The following is a 15,892-nucleotide window of genomic DNA, read 5'->3' on the forward strand; positions in this document are numbered from 1 at the left end:
ATTATTTGCTCCAGATATATTTGTCATGTAAGTACTTCATCTTGTCCTTATACAAGGACGAGCTGTAATAAGCATGGAACCGGAACTCGTCAAGTTCATTTAGTTGCTCTACCCGAAGATTGGCAGCTACATCTCATTCAAGGTTCAACTTCTTCAGCGCCCACATGGCCTTGTGCTCTAATTCAACCGAAAGATGGCATGCTTTTCCAAATACCAACTGGTACGGAGACATACCAATTGGAGTCTTGTAAGCTGTACGATAGGCCCATAAAACATCGTCAAGTTTCCTTGACCAATCAGTCCGGTTTGCATTGACAGTCTTGGATAATATGATCTTGATCTCCCTGTTGGAGACCTCAACTTGTCCACTAGCCTGTGGGTGATAAGGGGTTGACACCTTATGATTGACACCATACTTAGAAAGTAAAGTGTCGAAGGCTTTGTTGCAAAAATGAGAACCCCCATCACTAATAATAGCCCTTGGGGTGCCGAACCTTGTGAAGATATTTTTCTTTAAGAAAGCCACTACACTCCGTGTCTCGTTATTGGGCAAAGCCACAGCTCCAACCCATTTGAAAAAATAATCAACAGCAACCAGAATATAAGTGTTCCCCACATGAACTCACAAATGGCCCCATAAAGTCGATGTCCCACACGTCAAAAATATCAATCTCAAGGATGGTGGTGAGAGGCATTTCATTCTTCTTGGAAATTCCATCAGCTCTTTGACATTCATCACAACACCTAACGAGCTCGCTAGCATCTTTGTACAAGGTAGCCAATAGAATCCACAGCTTAGGACTTTTGTAGCAGTTCTCGTCCCACCATGGTGACCACCATAGGGCGAGGAATAACAAGCTTCAAGAATACTCAATTGCTCTTCTTCCGGAACACATCTCCGGATAACACCATCATTGCAAATTTTGAAAAGATATGGCTTGTCCCAATAATAATCCAAGCAGTCCCGTTTGAGCTTCTTCCTTTGGTTTGAAGAGAGATCATTCGGGACAATACCAGTCACAATAAAGTTAGCCACATCGGTGAACCAAGGTGTCCCAGTCACAGACACGAAGAGGAGTTGTTCATCCGGAAATGAATCATTAATCTCGAGGCCATTATGGGGCCTTCCCTCCTCTTCCAAGCGGGACAAGTGGTCCGCCACTTGATTCTCACTCCCTTTTCGGTCTATGATTTCAAGGTCAAATTCTTGTAGAAGAAGAACCCATCTCATCAACCTAGCCTTAGAGTCCTTTTTACTCATCAAATAATGAAGTTCCGCATGATCGGTGTGCACAATCACTTTGGCACCCATGAGGTACGGCCTGAACTTTTCCATGGCGAAGACAATGGCTAATAACTCTTTCTCGATCACCGTATAGTTGACTTGGGCGTCGTTCATTGTTTTGCTTGCATAATAGACCGGATAAAATATCTTGTTGATCCTTTACCCCAAAACCGCTCCTACCACAACGTCGCTAGCATAGCACATGAGCTCAAATGGTAAGCTTCAATTGGGTTCGGTAATGATGGGAGTGGTAGTCAACTTATACTTGAGGAGCTCAAAAGCTTTCATGCAATCACCATTGAACACAAACTTGGCATCTTTTTCCAACAACTTGCACAAGGGGTTTATCACTTTTGAGAAATCCTTGATGAACCTACGGTAAAACCTTGCGTGCCCAAGAAAGCTCCTCACTCCCTTGATGGAAGTCGGAGGAGGGAGTTTTGATATTACTTCAATTTTTTTGCCTTGTCTACTTCAATACCGTTCTTGGAGATCTTATGGCCGAGGACAATGCCCTCCTCGACCATAAAGTGGCACTTTTCCCAATTATGCACTAAGTTGGTCTCTTCACATCGAGCCAACACTTTGTCAAGATTATCCAAACACTCTTCAAAGGAATCCCCCACAACACTAAAATCATCCATGAATACCTCGAGGGAGTCCTCCACCATATCCGTAAATATTGCCATCATACTCCGCTGAAAGGTAGCTGGTGCATTACGCAAACCAAACGGCATCCGTGAGAATACAAATGTTCCATACAGACAGGTGAAGGTGGTTTTCTCTTGGTCTTCAGGTGCAATAAGAATCTGATTGTACCCGGAGTACCCATCCAAAAAGCAATAATAAGCACGCCCGATAAGTCTATCCAACATTTGGTCTAGAAATGGCAATGGAAAATGGTCTTTGCGGGTCACTTTGTTCAGCTTTCTATAATCCATGCATACCCTCCAACCGGTGACAGATCTTGTGGGGATCAATTCATTTCTATCATTTGTGATCACAGTGATGCCCCCCTTCTTTGGGACACATTGTACCGGCGAAGTCCATAAACTATCAGAAATGGGGTACACAACCCCTGCATCTAGCCACTTGATGATCTCTTTCTTGACTACCTCTTTCATGGCCTCATTCAACCTCCTTTGATGTTCCACGGAGGGTTTGGAACCTTCCTCCAATATGATTTTGTGCATGGAGAAGGCGAGGCTTATACCCCGAATATTCGCCAATGTCCAACCTATTGCCTTCTTCCTTCTTTGAAGCACCGCAAGGGTGGAATCTAAATGCACGTTAGTTAAGCACGAAGAAAGAATAACAGGTAATGTGGAACAAGGGCCTAAGAACTCATACCTGAGGTGTCAAGGCAAGGGTTTCAACTCCAATGTTGGTGGCTCCTTGATTGAGGGCTTTGTTGGCGGAGTCTTCCGGTTCTCAAGGTCCAAGGATCGTTTACGGGGTCCATATGTGTAGGATCCCATTCCTTGTAAAGCATTTGCACATTCTATCAAGCCTGCCTTCTCATCATCCTCCTGATTCAACAACACAGCTTCCAGAGGGTCTTCCACATTGATCATAGCACTCGTGTCATCAACAATCACCTCCGTCACTAGATCCACAAAAGAGCATACTTCGTTGCTATTAGGCTGCCTCATTGACTTGCACACGTAGAACACAACTTTTTCATCGCCCATCCGAAAGGTAAGCTCCCCAGCTTCCACATCAACCAATGCCTTCCTTGTTGCTAGGAAAGGTCTCCCCAATATGATTGGCACCTCATAGTCAACTTCACAGTCAAGAATCACAAAATCTGCAGGAAGAATGAACTTGTCGACCCGAACTAGAACATCATCAATAATCCCCAGTGGCTTCTTCATTGTCCGGTCCATCATTTGCAACCTCATGTAAGTAGGTCTTGGTTGCCCAATACCCAATGTCTTGAACACATAATATGGCATCAAAGTAATGCTCGCTCCAAAATCACATAAGGCTTTGGCAAAATCGGCACTACCAATAGTGCATGAAATTGCAAAGGCACCGGGATCTTCTAGCTTTGGAGCCATGGAATGCACAATGGCACTCACTTGATGTGTCATTTTGATCGTCTCACAATTCATTGACCTCTTCTTTGTTACCAAGTCCTTCATGAACTTGGCATATCTCGGCATTTGTTCTTGAGCTTCAACCAAAGGCACATTGATGGACAAACTCTTCATCATATCAATGAATTTCTTGAATTGGTTTTCATTGTTTTGCTTTTCAAGCCTTTAAGGATATGGTGGAGGAGGCCTTGGAAAAGGAGCCTTAGCTTTGGGCACTACCGTTTCCGGTATGTCTATCACGTGTTCCCTAGACGGGTTCACATCATTTTGTGTCTCCTCTACGTTGTCATCAATGTCTATCCTCACTTCATCATTCACATTCTCATCATTGGCTTGGATCTCATCATCTTCTTGCACAACCACATCATCATTCACGATCTTTCTTGGAATGGAGTTACTAGCAACTCCACTTCTACCACTTCTTGTAGTCACCGCCATAGCATGGCCAGTATTGTTTCCACCCTTCGGGTTTACTACCATATCATATGGAAGTTCCCCCTTAGGGAGAGTATTCAAGGATTGAGAAATTTGACCCATTTGGAGTTCCAAGTTGTGTATAGAAGTGTTGTGGGAGGCTATTTGGGCATCAGAGTTGGCGTTTCTTTCCATCATTTGCTTGAACATACTTTCTATCTATCCCATCTCATTGTTGGAAGAATTTTCCCCTTGTGACGGATATGGAGGCGGGTTGTTGGGTTGTTGATACATCGGGGGCCTTTGAGGGCCCGACCCCTGATTCCCTTGATTACTGTTGTTCCAACCCCCTTGGTTTCCATTAACTCCCCAATTTTTATTATTGTTGCCACTCCAATTGCTATTATTGTTTCCTCACCAATTGCCTTGTTGATTACCCCAATTTTGGTTGTTGTTCCCCAATTGTTCGGATTGTTGTTGTTGCCACTATTCCAATTCACTTGGCCTTGCTTGCCCCAATTTTGATTGTTTCCTTGTGATCTCCATTGTTGATTTGGAGCATTGCTCCGTTGTCCTTGGTAATTATTGGCATATAAAACTTCCTCACTTTGATCATCATAAGAATAGTCTTGATTGTAGCCACTACCACTCTGCTCAAATTGCTCTTGATTGCTTTGCACTTGTTGACCATGTTGTCTTCTCTTGTTGACCATTACATTCACTCCTTCCATGGCATTTACTTTCTTTGGCCCCTGAACCTGCTGAAGCTGAGCCTTTGCTAACTGGTTCATAGTAGTTGTCAATTCTGCTATAGCTTGTCCGTGATCATGAAGTTCCTTGTGAAGTTGGATGACATTAGATTCACCCTGAGGAACGTTTGCTCGAATTTGCCAAGCTGAGGAGGTGTCTGCCATCTCATCTAGAATATCACATACTTCTGAATATGGCGTGTACATGAAGTTACCCCCTGCCAGCTGATTTACCACACACTGGTTGGTTGTGTTGATACCCCTATAAAATGTTTGTTGGATCATTGCTTCAGTCATATCATTGTTGGGGCATTCTTTTACCATTGTTCGGTACCGCTCCTAAATTTCATTTAAGGGTTCATTTGGATCTTGTTTAAAGGCTAAGATCTCATCCCTCAATGTTGCCATATGACCCGGAGAGAAAAACTTTGTTATGAACTTCTCAGCCAACTCATCCCACGTGGTGATGGAGTGGTTGGGAAGCCTCTTAAGCCAATCCAAAGCCTTCCCTCTAAGTGAGAAAGGGAAAAGCCTCAACCTTAAAGCGTCTTCAGATACATTCGTCTGCTTGCTCCCCCAGCATGTGTCTACAAAACCTTTGAGATGCTTATGTGCGTTCTGATGTGGAGCTCCGGTGAAGAAACCCCTTTGTTCTAATAGAGTAAGCATGACATTGGTTATTTGAAAATTTTCCACCCGAATCCGGGGCGGGACAATTGCACTAACATAGCCTTCATTGGGTAACACCCGGTGTGCTGCCCTTGGAGGAGGTGGGGGAGGGTTTGGAACGTTGTCATGAGGCGGGAAGCCTCTTCTTTGCACTTGAGGTTCAAGATTAACCTCATCCACTTCATTTTCATCTACCTCCTCCCCCTAAGGAATATGTCCGAGGACCTCGTTAAGAGCTATTTGATACCTAAAAGCAATTGACACACAAAAATTAGAAAAACGGAAGGAAAGAAAAACAAAACACACAAATAGTTAGATATATAGCTAAGACCGTCTAACTCCCCGGCAACGGCACCAAAAATTGATCGGGTCCAAACCTACACCACTATTGAGTAGCGAGGATAGTCGATGCAGTTTTACCCAACAAGGTCGGGATCGATTTCCACAGGGAGTTAATTGATTTGGAATTAGGTTTATATCTAAGTCTAGATGCGTGTGTTGTTCCTAATTGCACTTCCAAACATCATGGCGTTGATTCTACTTCTATTTCTATTTCTATTGTATGCTAAGATTAAAGCTAAGTACAATATTTTTTATGTTGGTTTTCAAGTGTTTAAAAGGACTAGGGTAGTGACTTTCGCCTAGGTGGACATCTAACGGGTGGTAAGAACCTAGGGAAAGCTTGATTAATTTGGGATCGTAATATAGCCATCACACCCAAGTACTCACTCTATATCTCTCGATAGTTTGAGTGATTTTGCCCAATTTGGCTTTCTCAAGTCCAACTGGGTATTCATACAAGTCATGTGATATTAGCTCTAGTCGGGTATTACTATCTCTAGGTTTAACCCTTTAATTGGGGCTATCAATTCCTTGTTAGCCTAGTTTTCCTAGACTTAATCCCTCTTTTTCAAGAAGAGACCAAATCATAAAGGCATGAATCAGTATTTGCAACCACTAATTCTATAATTCTAGCAAGAACTAGGCTAAATATCACTAACCCATAAACATTCAAGCCCTAAAATTCAATACCCATTAAATACCCACATTAGAGTTGAGTCACAACCCTAGCTATGAGTCTAGCTACTCATAATAATAGCAGAAATCAAAGATAAGGAGAAGATATAATCCATAATACTAAATTAAAAGGTGAAAATCTAATGTTATAAAGTAAATCTTGTACAAAATTGCCCAAAAAGGAAAACCTAGCCGTATCACGTACTCAGCAAAAACATAACATAACCTAAAATTGACAAAAAAATCTATTTATACTAAGCTAAAATTTCTGGATAAAAATACCCCTGCAGAAGTTTTTGCGACCGCGTAATTCTGACCGCGGCCGTACACTTGCTTTCGCGGTCGTATAATTCTGATCGCGGTCCGCGTTTCTTCACATCTGGACCTGGGTTGAACCTTGTTTCGCGGACCGCGTAATTTCCACTGCATCCACGTGAGAGACTTCCGCGGTCGCGTAACTTTGACGCGGACCGCCATTTTCATTTTTGCTTGAATTAAGCACTCTCTGAACCTTAGCAATCGCGGTTCGCGGAATTCCCATCGCGGCCGTGCTGGTTCGCGGCTGCATCTTCTTGGCGCGGTCCGCGTTCATGCACCATCTCTCTGATTCTTCATATCGCGAACCTCGAAATAATGGCTGCGTCCGTGTTGATACTTTCGCGGCCGCTCTTATTTGTCGCGGTCCGCGTTCCACGCCTCTTGGCCCAGTTTTTGTTTTTTTTCAAGTTTTGACTCCTTTATGAGTTGATTATGGCTCCTTTGTCTCATTTTGAACAATCCTGCAAGCAAGCATATTAAGTTAGTTTCCGGGAATACCTTCACGCATTTTTGGCCCAAAACACAAGTAAAAGAGAGCAATTAATAGGCTAAAATCCCTACTTATCAAAAGCCAAGGCCACCAAAACTCTTTCTATTGACCTCCCTACTGTGAGCACTGCTCAGGGTCCATTTGAGACCCTTGTGAACTCTGACACACTAGGATTTGGGGTTCTTTGATCACTCTCTTTGCTGCTGGAACTTGAGCTATTTCTAGCATTTAGCTTTTCTTCCTCACATTATTTGTATAATCTGCAAACTGGGTTGTGTAAGTGATTTCTATGTAATTCAATATTTGGGTCATATGGTCAATTTGTGACTGTTTGGTTTGGCTTGAGTTCCTCTATAACTTTTGGGCTGTGCTAATGGGCATAGTCCCCTGTTTGGATCTAGGCATGCTATTTGCGAAGAAGGAGTTTGTTGAAGGCCCAAGTAATATTGGGTATCTCCTTTGGGCCTGCTGTAGGCCTACTATAATTTCTTGTGTAATATTTGTACTTATATTCCTCATCTGGTCTGTAATAATTTATAATAAACAATTGGGGTATTAGTGAAATTGGAGAAACAGTATATTCTAATGTTTGCATGAAAGGGTAGAAAACATGCCTATAGGATTCGTATGATTTACTTGTTAATTTATCCAACCTTCCATATATGCTATTTGAATTTCCATGTACACTAGTAGAAATCATGCCATTAGGGGAATCACACACTCACACAACTTGTTTACTATCAAAGCATGAGCTTAAGTACTTTATTTATTCCCATGTCCACTGCTATGTGTCACTAGACAGCATGCCTATAGGAAACAAATGCCAATAACCATCCTTCAATTTGCATAACGGCAACATATTCATTAGATACCATGCCTATAGGATTATACTAGCTTATGCTCTACTGGTCCTCATCTAGATATCATGTCCATAGGTTCTTAATTGATTCATCAACTACTGTTATATCTACTATCGTTTGCCTAGAAAACATGCCTATAGGGACGAAGTGTTATATAATCAATTTTCAACTGCTAACTATTAGAACCTAGCTATAAAATACTGCTACTTGCTTAGAAATCATGCCAATAAGATTAAACATGAGTAATTCTGAGTATTCCCAATGGTTTTCATTCCCCCTATTGCGTAAATCACTTAGAGACCATGTCTATAGGTTTAATAACTTATAATCTGTAATCTCAATAAACAGCATAACAGTACCAGATACTCTTAAACTGAGTAGTTGTTTAGAGACCATATCTATAGAGCTTAATATCTTCAATTTGCCTCAATTCTAAAACTGTCTAGTGCCTAATGTAGAAATCTGTTTGCGTGCATTTGTTGTCTAAGTGTGGAGGCTAACTTGAGCCTTTAACTGTCCTTAAGTGAAGTCCTATTTGTTTTGAATGTCGCTTAGTTTTATCATTTTGAACAGCCTAAGTAAAGTCTAGAACCACCCAAATAGAGGTCCAATGCCTCCTGGACCATAGGCATGGGACGAGTAGTGCACGCATAGGACGCGACCTGGAATTGAATTAGAACGCTCTAAGTAAACAACTTCAACATAGTAATCGGGCAGCAGGAGATGATAGTATGTGCCCGCTGAATAATATGAGCAACTCCTATCTAAAAAGAGTTGCGAAGTATTATTTATGTTGCACGGGGTAATCCTTTAGGCTAAAAAACTTAGGACCCCTCTCCCCCTCCCTCCCTTTTTTTTTTCTCTTTATACACTTATTCATCTAATATAGACCGTTATAATTGTATCCTTGTAGTCCTTAAGATTTGTACCAATTCTCATTTTGTTATAATGAAACTCTTTGACCTTTTATTCTCTTTGTTTATTTAATCATCTTGCCTAATTATAATCCACATTGTCTTAAGTTCGGCTGTGACCCACAATTGTGGACCTCGAAGAGTGCCTAACACCTTCTTTTTGAGGTAATTTGAGCCCTTACCCGATCTTTGGTGGCGTTGACTAGTCAATCAGAGTTATCTGCATAATAGGTGCCCTAACGCACCTTAAAAATGGTTAGGTGGCGACTCTTCTTCTTTTAATACTCTATCTCCCATCCAAAAGGGTTGTCACACGCCGAAACCCGATTTCGCGAGAAAAAAGGGGTGCGACAAATATAATAGTTGTCAACCACAATTAGTAGGAACTCAAGAAGAGTATGGGTGCCTTCAATATACTTTGGTATAGAGTTCACCATTAAAAGAATTGCAGGTTCAATGTTCATTACACTATCAGTGGTTTCATCAAAGAAAAGCCAATTATAAAACAATGCAAGCTTTACATTTGCTTCGATATAACTCTTCCTGCACGACTTCAATAGCCAACCAATCACAGCCCATCTAGGTAAGATGTTCGGTTGCGTAATTTCACTGGATGGACGAACTGAACAGCATATAAACCTAACAATGTCAGTTAAAATGGTTTCTCTCTTGGGTACTCCAAGGAACTTCTTAGCAAACCAAACCTGGTACCTCTTTTGACTACCTTACTTGACATGTGTAAGCAAAAACCTCAATTTGGTTTCCATTTCAGGAGTTGTTCGAAGCAAAAAGTACAAACTTAGAGTTCTTATGCGGTAAATTTGTGAGATATCTTCAAATCCGTCCGCCCTAAACTGTCTTGGATTCAATAACAAGTCTTTCCATATGGATTTAAACTCAGGTATATGAACCAAGTCTTGCAAAAGCCTAATTAAGTCCATCCCTATCTTCAAACACAAAGGAAAGTGTTCCCTCAAAAGTCGAACACAGAATTCAACCTCCATTCTCTTCAATGCGTCCATCATTGCATTACTTGGTACCCTATAATGATCGGCCAATAACCGAAGGAACACATACAACCCCTTATTCAAAACCAATGGTTATTCCTCTAATTAACAATCCCAATTGGCTAAAAACAAAGTAACCATCTCCAAATACAACCACAAATTGCCCTCACTAAAATCTCTGCCAACAATTTGCCTTAAAATAGCCACTAGCAATTTATCAAAACCTATAACTAATACATTTAACATTTCTTTAGTAACCCATATAAGCTGAATTTTCACTATGTCAAGCAACTTTGAATACAATTCATGAACAATATTGACAAGAATACAAGTAAAGAAACCATACCCATCAGTAATAATTGCATGTAGGTGCTTAATATGAACTTTAGCCAAATGGGGTTGGGATAAAATGCCAAAGATTAAAGATTTATTAATTTTTTAGTATTAGTCTTGTGTAAGGACTTTTAAGGAAAATGGGGGTTTAAGAAGCTCAAAAGCTTCTCTAAGAGACACTTCAATTGGGTTTTTAGCTTCATGAGTTCCTCTTTGAATAAGTTTTAAGGCCATTTATCAAGCAAAATAGATGCAAGAAGAATCACTAAAAACAGCTACATAAGTGTACCTTGAACTCAAATTTTTACAGAGACCAACTTATGCTTGAGCTTCGCCGGAAAATTACCACCGGCTGGGCAGTAAGCAGAGGTTATGTAGGTACGGCAACTTGCCGCTGGTTTGCTCCCTTTTTAACCTTTTGTTTCTCGCTTTCATTTTTTATTAATCTGTTTTAAGAAATATTTTGAAGATTCACTAGAATGAATAACAATATCGCTAACCCTGGCCGAAAAGTTTTCTCTTTGAGAGGATGACTTAAGAGCCTTGTATGGGCTAAAAATTATCCTAGTTATGTGTGGGTCAAGTAAACATTAAGAAAACCTTCGAAGGCTGTCACACATCATCGATATATTTTCAACAAAGGACGAAAATGAGGTCGAAGTGATTTGACGAAGGACGAAGACGAGGTCGAGTTGATTCAGTAGAGGGACGAGGACGAACACTCCTTTTAAAAGGACAATAACGGCTAGTTTTAGAGATAAGATATTATAGAGAGTATTCTAGGGGATATTCCTCCATCTGAACTATTAGGACTTTGTGGCCCATGTGCCTTTATAAGTAGAAAGATATGTAGCTATAGGGGGGAATTGGACACTCATTGTAAAACACAACACATTGACATTCTCTGAAGATTCTTGCTTTATTACATACATACAAAATACACTTTTTCTTCGAATTTGTATCTGGCTTTTCTTCCACAGTCCAAGGAGAATCCGAATATTCAAATGCTCATCAATCACTTATCATTGTCAGGAGGAATATGAAAGAATCTCATCCCTTTTTGGTTATCTCACTTGCATTTAATCACATAAATGTCATTATATATCAGTTATTACTATTTAATGGTATTCGCGTTATTCTTGGGTCAATGAATATTATTCACTGTTGCACATTTATAATTATTTGAACGGTACTCGTCATATTTTGCTACAAAATCAGTTAAATAATCTTTTGGATATTAATATTGGCTAAGATTAACTCTATTCTATTAGAAAATCTAATTGTTTAAACCTAAATCTAAATTTTGGGTCAAGCAGTTTGGCGCCGTCTGTGAAAATTTTCTCAGCCAATTTTTTAGTTTTCACTAGATCTACAACTCACGTGACTTGTTAATCTAACAAACCATAAGGTTTATCTATCCTTTTTGTGTGTACAAATATTTTCATGGCAAGTAACCAAGAAAACTGGATGAGGGCAACAGATAACATTCCCCTTAAGCTTATGAATGTCGTCAACGAATGCAATGACACACATGGCGAAGAAGTGACGCACACTGCCTCCCCCAAGCGAGAATGGTTGCCTGCCCCTTTCTGCAGCACATCAAAACCAAATGGGAAAGGAGCCTCCATGTCCATGGGAGAAGGGACGTCACCTGCTATGAAAAAGCTTCTCGAAGCATGGCTAAATGATACTCTAGTCAGCATACTTAGTAAACAAGCTCCATGTACAACCACAGAAAACACGAGAGTCCATGCAACACGAGGGGATGAACAAGACGACCAACCAGATCATCCGACTTAAGATAAAACTCATAATGTTACTGCAATGCAGGTGATAATGTCATCGCCTTTGTGCTTAAAAGAATAGGAGAAATGGAGAATGAAAACAAGGCACTCAGAGACCAAATGAAAGAGCACTAGGAACGAGTAAACAAAATACCTGGCGCCCCCAAATTGTTGCCAAAAAGGGATGTCGGTTGTTTCATAGAACATCCATACAATGAGGAAGCGGCTCCACACGCCATACCAAAGACCTTCAAGATTCCCCCATATCTCAAAATATACGATGGGATGACCGACCTCGAAGATCATGTGACTCACTACGTTACCGTTGTGAAAGGCAATATCCTCACCAAAGAGCAGGTGTCCTCTATCTTGCTGAAAATTTTTGGCTAAACCCTCACTAGAAGGGCATTGACATGGTATTCACAGTTACCGGCCCGATCCATAAAAACGTTCAAAGAGATGGATGATAAGTTCATAATGGCACATGTTGGGGCCAAGAAAGCTGAAACAAGAGTAAATGATATCTTTGCCATCAAGCAATCCCCAGGAGAGGGATTGAGGGACTTCCTCACCCGGTTCAACAGGGTGAGAATGATCTTGCCAAATATTTCCGAAGGAATGACCATCGCAGCCTTTCAAAATGGGTTGAGTAGAGAAGGCTCGAGGCTACAAGAAAGCTACTGATTCAGTTAATGAAGTATCCACCGACCACTTGAGATGAAATCCATAATGCCTACTGTGCTGAGGTCAGAGCAGACGACGACGACCTCAATGGACCAACCCGGCGACTCACCTTAGTACAATCTGTGCCCAGGAAAGAACGTAGAGATAATATGAGGAGAGATTATCCAGTATCGCGGCCAGGCAGGGAACGACACCAACCCTATGTCAATATACCAGTTTTCACTTTTTGTTATGAAGACGGCCCGTCTAGACTGAGATCAGAACCTCACAAGAAACACAAATATATGCCTCCCTTATTATCTGCTCACAATTTTTGTGTATCGCCTATAGAAGTGGTCTATTCTCTCGAGAGGCTCTGAACAAAAGTCAAATAGCCACCCAAGATGAGGTCGGATCCAAACACAAGAAAATTTGATTCCCTCTGTGAGTTCCAACAAGAACGTCGACATAAAACAGAAGATTTCATCGCTCTGAGGCTAGACGTGACAAACTTACTATAGCAAGGGCACCTCAAAGAATTGTTCACCGACAAGGGCAGGAACACCTTGGCGACGGGTCGAGAATGTCCAGGTCCACCAAAGCCCCCTTCACCAGCTCATACAATCAATATGATTATTGGTGGCAGCGACAACGCCTCTATCAAAGACATCAAATTCACCGCCACCCACAAGCTCAAAAGATCAATCACTCACGAACGGTATGACGGTCTCGAAGAAAGTATCACCTTCGATGAGTCAGATGCTGATGGTTTGACTTTCCCTTATAATGATGTATTTGTCATTACTTTAAAAATTTTAGATACCAATGTTAAAAGAATTATGATAGATGGCAGAAGTGGAGCGTGCATCATCCATAACCGAGTCCTCACACAGATGAGACATGAGGACAAGATAGTGCCATGTTGCATCACTCTAACAGGTTTTAACAATGTAGTTGAACGAACTTCAGGAGAAATCACACTCCTCGTTCTCGCCGGCGGAGTATCTCTAGAGATGATATTCCATATCATGGACCAGGACACCGCATATAACGCCATCGTGAGGCAACCATGGATATACCCCATGAGAGCCGCCCTCTCCAGTTTATACCAAGTGATTAAATTCCCAATACCTTGGGGAATATTCAGCATATGGGGAGAACAACGTACATCTCGGGAATGCTACCGAATCGTCATGGACATCACAACAACTCAACAAAATAAGGAAAAAGAAAAGGAAGCATAGCAATCAGCAGGGTTGAGGTCACCTTAAGGTGAAGCCGAGGAAACTATTATGGATCCAAAGACGGTCGAAGCCGCTGAATCAACCATAGAGAACCTCGACCTCGTTCAACTAGATCATAACGACCCCGGTAAAAAGGCCTACATCGGCTGCAAACTCTGAGAACTAGGTAAATTTAGTCAATTCTGAATAATTAATGTAGATTTGTTTGCCTTTAGTCATGCAGACATGCCAGGTATCCCCAAATAAATCTCCACACACAAGTTGCATGTCAACCCCTTCTACCCCCCGATAAGGCAGGTCTGATAAAAGTTCAACCTTGCCATCAATGAGGCCGTCAACGAAGAAGTAGAGAAGTTATTAGCAAACGGCTCAATCAGGGAGGCGAAGTACCCCAAATGGATAGCCAATGTGGTGATGGTGAAAAAGAAAAATAGGAAATGGAGAATGTGTGTGGACTTCACAGACCTAAATAAGGCATGCCCAAAGGATTCATTCCCACTACTACACATCGGCCAACTCATCGACGCAACGGACGGGCACGAGCTGTTAAGTTTCCTGGACGCCTATTCAGGTTTTAACCAAATACTCATGAAGGAAGAGGACAAAGAGATAACCACATTCATCACCCATATGGAAACATATTGTTATAGGGTCATGCCATTTGGGTTGAAGAACGCAGCGGCCACCTATCAAAGGTTGGTCACAAAGATGTTCAAAGATCAACTCGGCAAAACCATTGAGGTATATATAGATGACATGCTGGTCAAGTTCGTGAAGGCAGAGGATCATATCGACCACCTAAAGGAAGCTTTCGATATACTAAGAAAGTGTGGAATGAAATTAAACCTTGAGAAATACATGTTAGGCATAGCCTCAAGAAAGTTTTTAGGTTTCTTGGTATCACAGTGAGGGATTGAGGTAAACTAAGATAAAATCAAGGTTATCGATGGGATACCAGAACAATTGACCACTAAAAATCAAGTCCATAGACTATCAGGTTGAATTGTCGCCCTATCCAGATTCATCTCGCGGTCATCTGATATATGTCGCAGGTTTTTCAACGTACTAAAAAGGGATAACGGCCTCGAGTGGATGCTCGAGTGTGTACAATCACTATAGGAACTGAAGGCGTAGTTGTCATCACTACCCCTACTCTCAAAACCTGAACCGGGGGAGCGCCTCCCCGTCTACCTCGCCGTCTCGGAAGTAGCAGTAAGTGCGATCTTAATTTGAGAAAACAAAGGTATGCAATCTCCAATCTATTATATCAGGTAAACATTTGTCAACGCCGAGACGAGGTACCCTCACCTTGAGAAACTAGCCTTGGCCCTGGTCGTAGCTTCACGAAAGCTTAGACCCTATTTCCAATGCCACCCTATCTCGGTCGTCACCACTTTTCCTTTAAGAAGCATATTACACAAACTCAAGTTGTTGGGGAGGCTGGACAAATGGGTCATCGAGTTAAGCGAGCAAGACATCGTTTATCAGGCTCGCACAACGATAAAGTTGCAAGTACTCGCCGACTTCGTCGCAAATTTTAGCGCAAAAGTAATGCCGAAGGTTGAAAAAGAAGCCACTCAGGCTTCTCTTCAGACATAAGACCTTTGGGTCCTGTACACTGACGGTGCATCCAATGCATGTCAGTCCGGGATGGGACTCGTACTCGAGGTCCCCACGGGGGAGATAATTTACCAATACATAAGATGCCCCGACATGACTAATAACGAGGTGTAGTATGATACTGTAATTGCAGGATTAAGACTGGAACTCAAGTATGGAGTGAAGCGATTAAAACTTTGTTGCGATTCTCAGCTCGTAGTCAACCATGTTACTAGGACTTTTCAAATCAAAGAGCAGAGGTTGTAGAAATATCAGACCGAGATATGAAGATTGTTACCCAATTTCGACGAGTGCCACCTCGACCAAATTCCACGAAATCAGAATGTCGAAGCAGACGGTCTTGCCAAGTTAGCCGCCACTACCAAAAGTGTAACCCTGGGGGATAAGAGTATAGTTTACCTCCTCAGCTCAGCATTGGACCATATC

At 41.6% G+C, this 15,892-nt stretch overlaps 2 protein-coding genes and 1 pseudogene across 2 annotated transcripts; 1 reads left to right on the forward strand and 2 right to left on the reverse strand.

The window, feature by feature from the left end:
* Window positions 1-2,643: 2,643 nt before the first annotated feature.
* On the reverse strand, window positions 2,644-3,498 carry LOC138897807 (uncharacterized). Its single transcript, XM_070183823.1, has one exon. The coding sequence runs from the start codon at window positions 3,496-3,498 to the stop codon at window positions 2,644-2,646; it is 855 nt and encodes a 284-aa protein (XP_070039924.1).
* A 5,595-nt stretch (window positions 3,499-9,093) lies between these two features.
* Window positions 9,094-10,570, reverse strand: LOC117273033 (uncharacterized; annotated as a pseudogene).
* Window positions 10,571-12,398: 1,828 nt separating this feature from the next.
* Window positions 12,399-13,846, forward strand: LOC138897808 (uncharacterized). Its single transcript, XM_070183824.1, has 2 exons — window positions 12,399-12,524; window positions 13,124-13,846. Exons 1-2 carry the CDS (start codon window positions 12,399-12,401, stop codon window positions 13,844-13,846), a joined length of 849 nt encoding a protein of 282 aa, XP_070039925.1.
* The last annotated feature ends 2,046 nt before the right edge of the window (window positions 13,847-15,892 follow it).

The sequence above is a fragment of the Nicotiana tomentosiformis genome, chromosome 8 (assembly GCF_000390325.3).
Source record: "Nicotiana tomentosiformis chromosome 8, ASM39032v3, whole genome shotgun sequence".
Lineage (NCBI taxonomy): Eukaryota > Viridiplantae > Streptophyta > Magnoliopsida > Solanales > Solanaceae > Nicotiana > Nicotiana tomentosiformis.

Excerpts from the sequence above, each read along its gene's own strand:
- LOC138897808 (XM_070183824.1), top strand. The coding sequence starts at position 12,399 with ATGGATGATAAGTTCATAATGGCACATGTTGGGGCCAAGAAAGCTGAA. Across the intron at positions 12,525-13,123 it reads TCCTCACCCGGTTCAACAGG|CAAGGGCACCTCAAAGAATT; the intron begins GTGAGAATGATC and ends AACTTACTATAG.
- LOC138897807 (XM_070183823.1), bottom strand. The coding sequence starts at position 3,498 with ATGAAGAGTTTGTCCATCAATGTGCCTTTGGTTGAAGCTCAAGAACAA.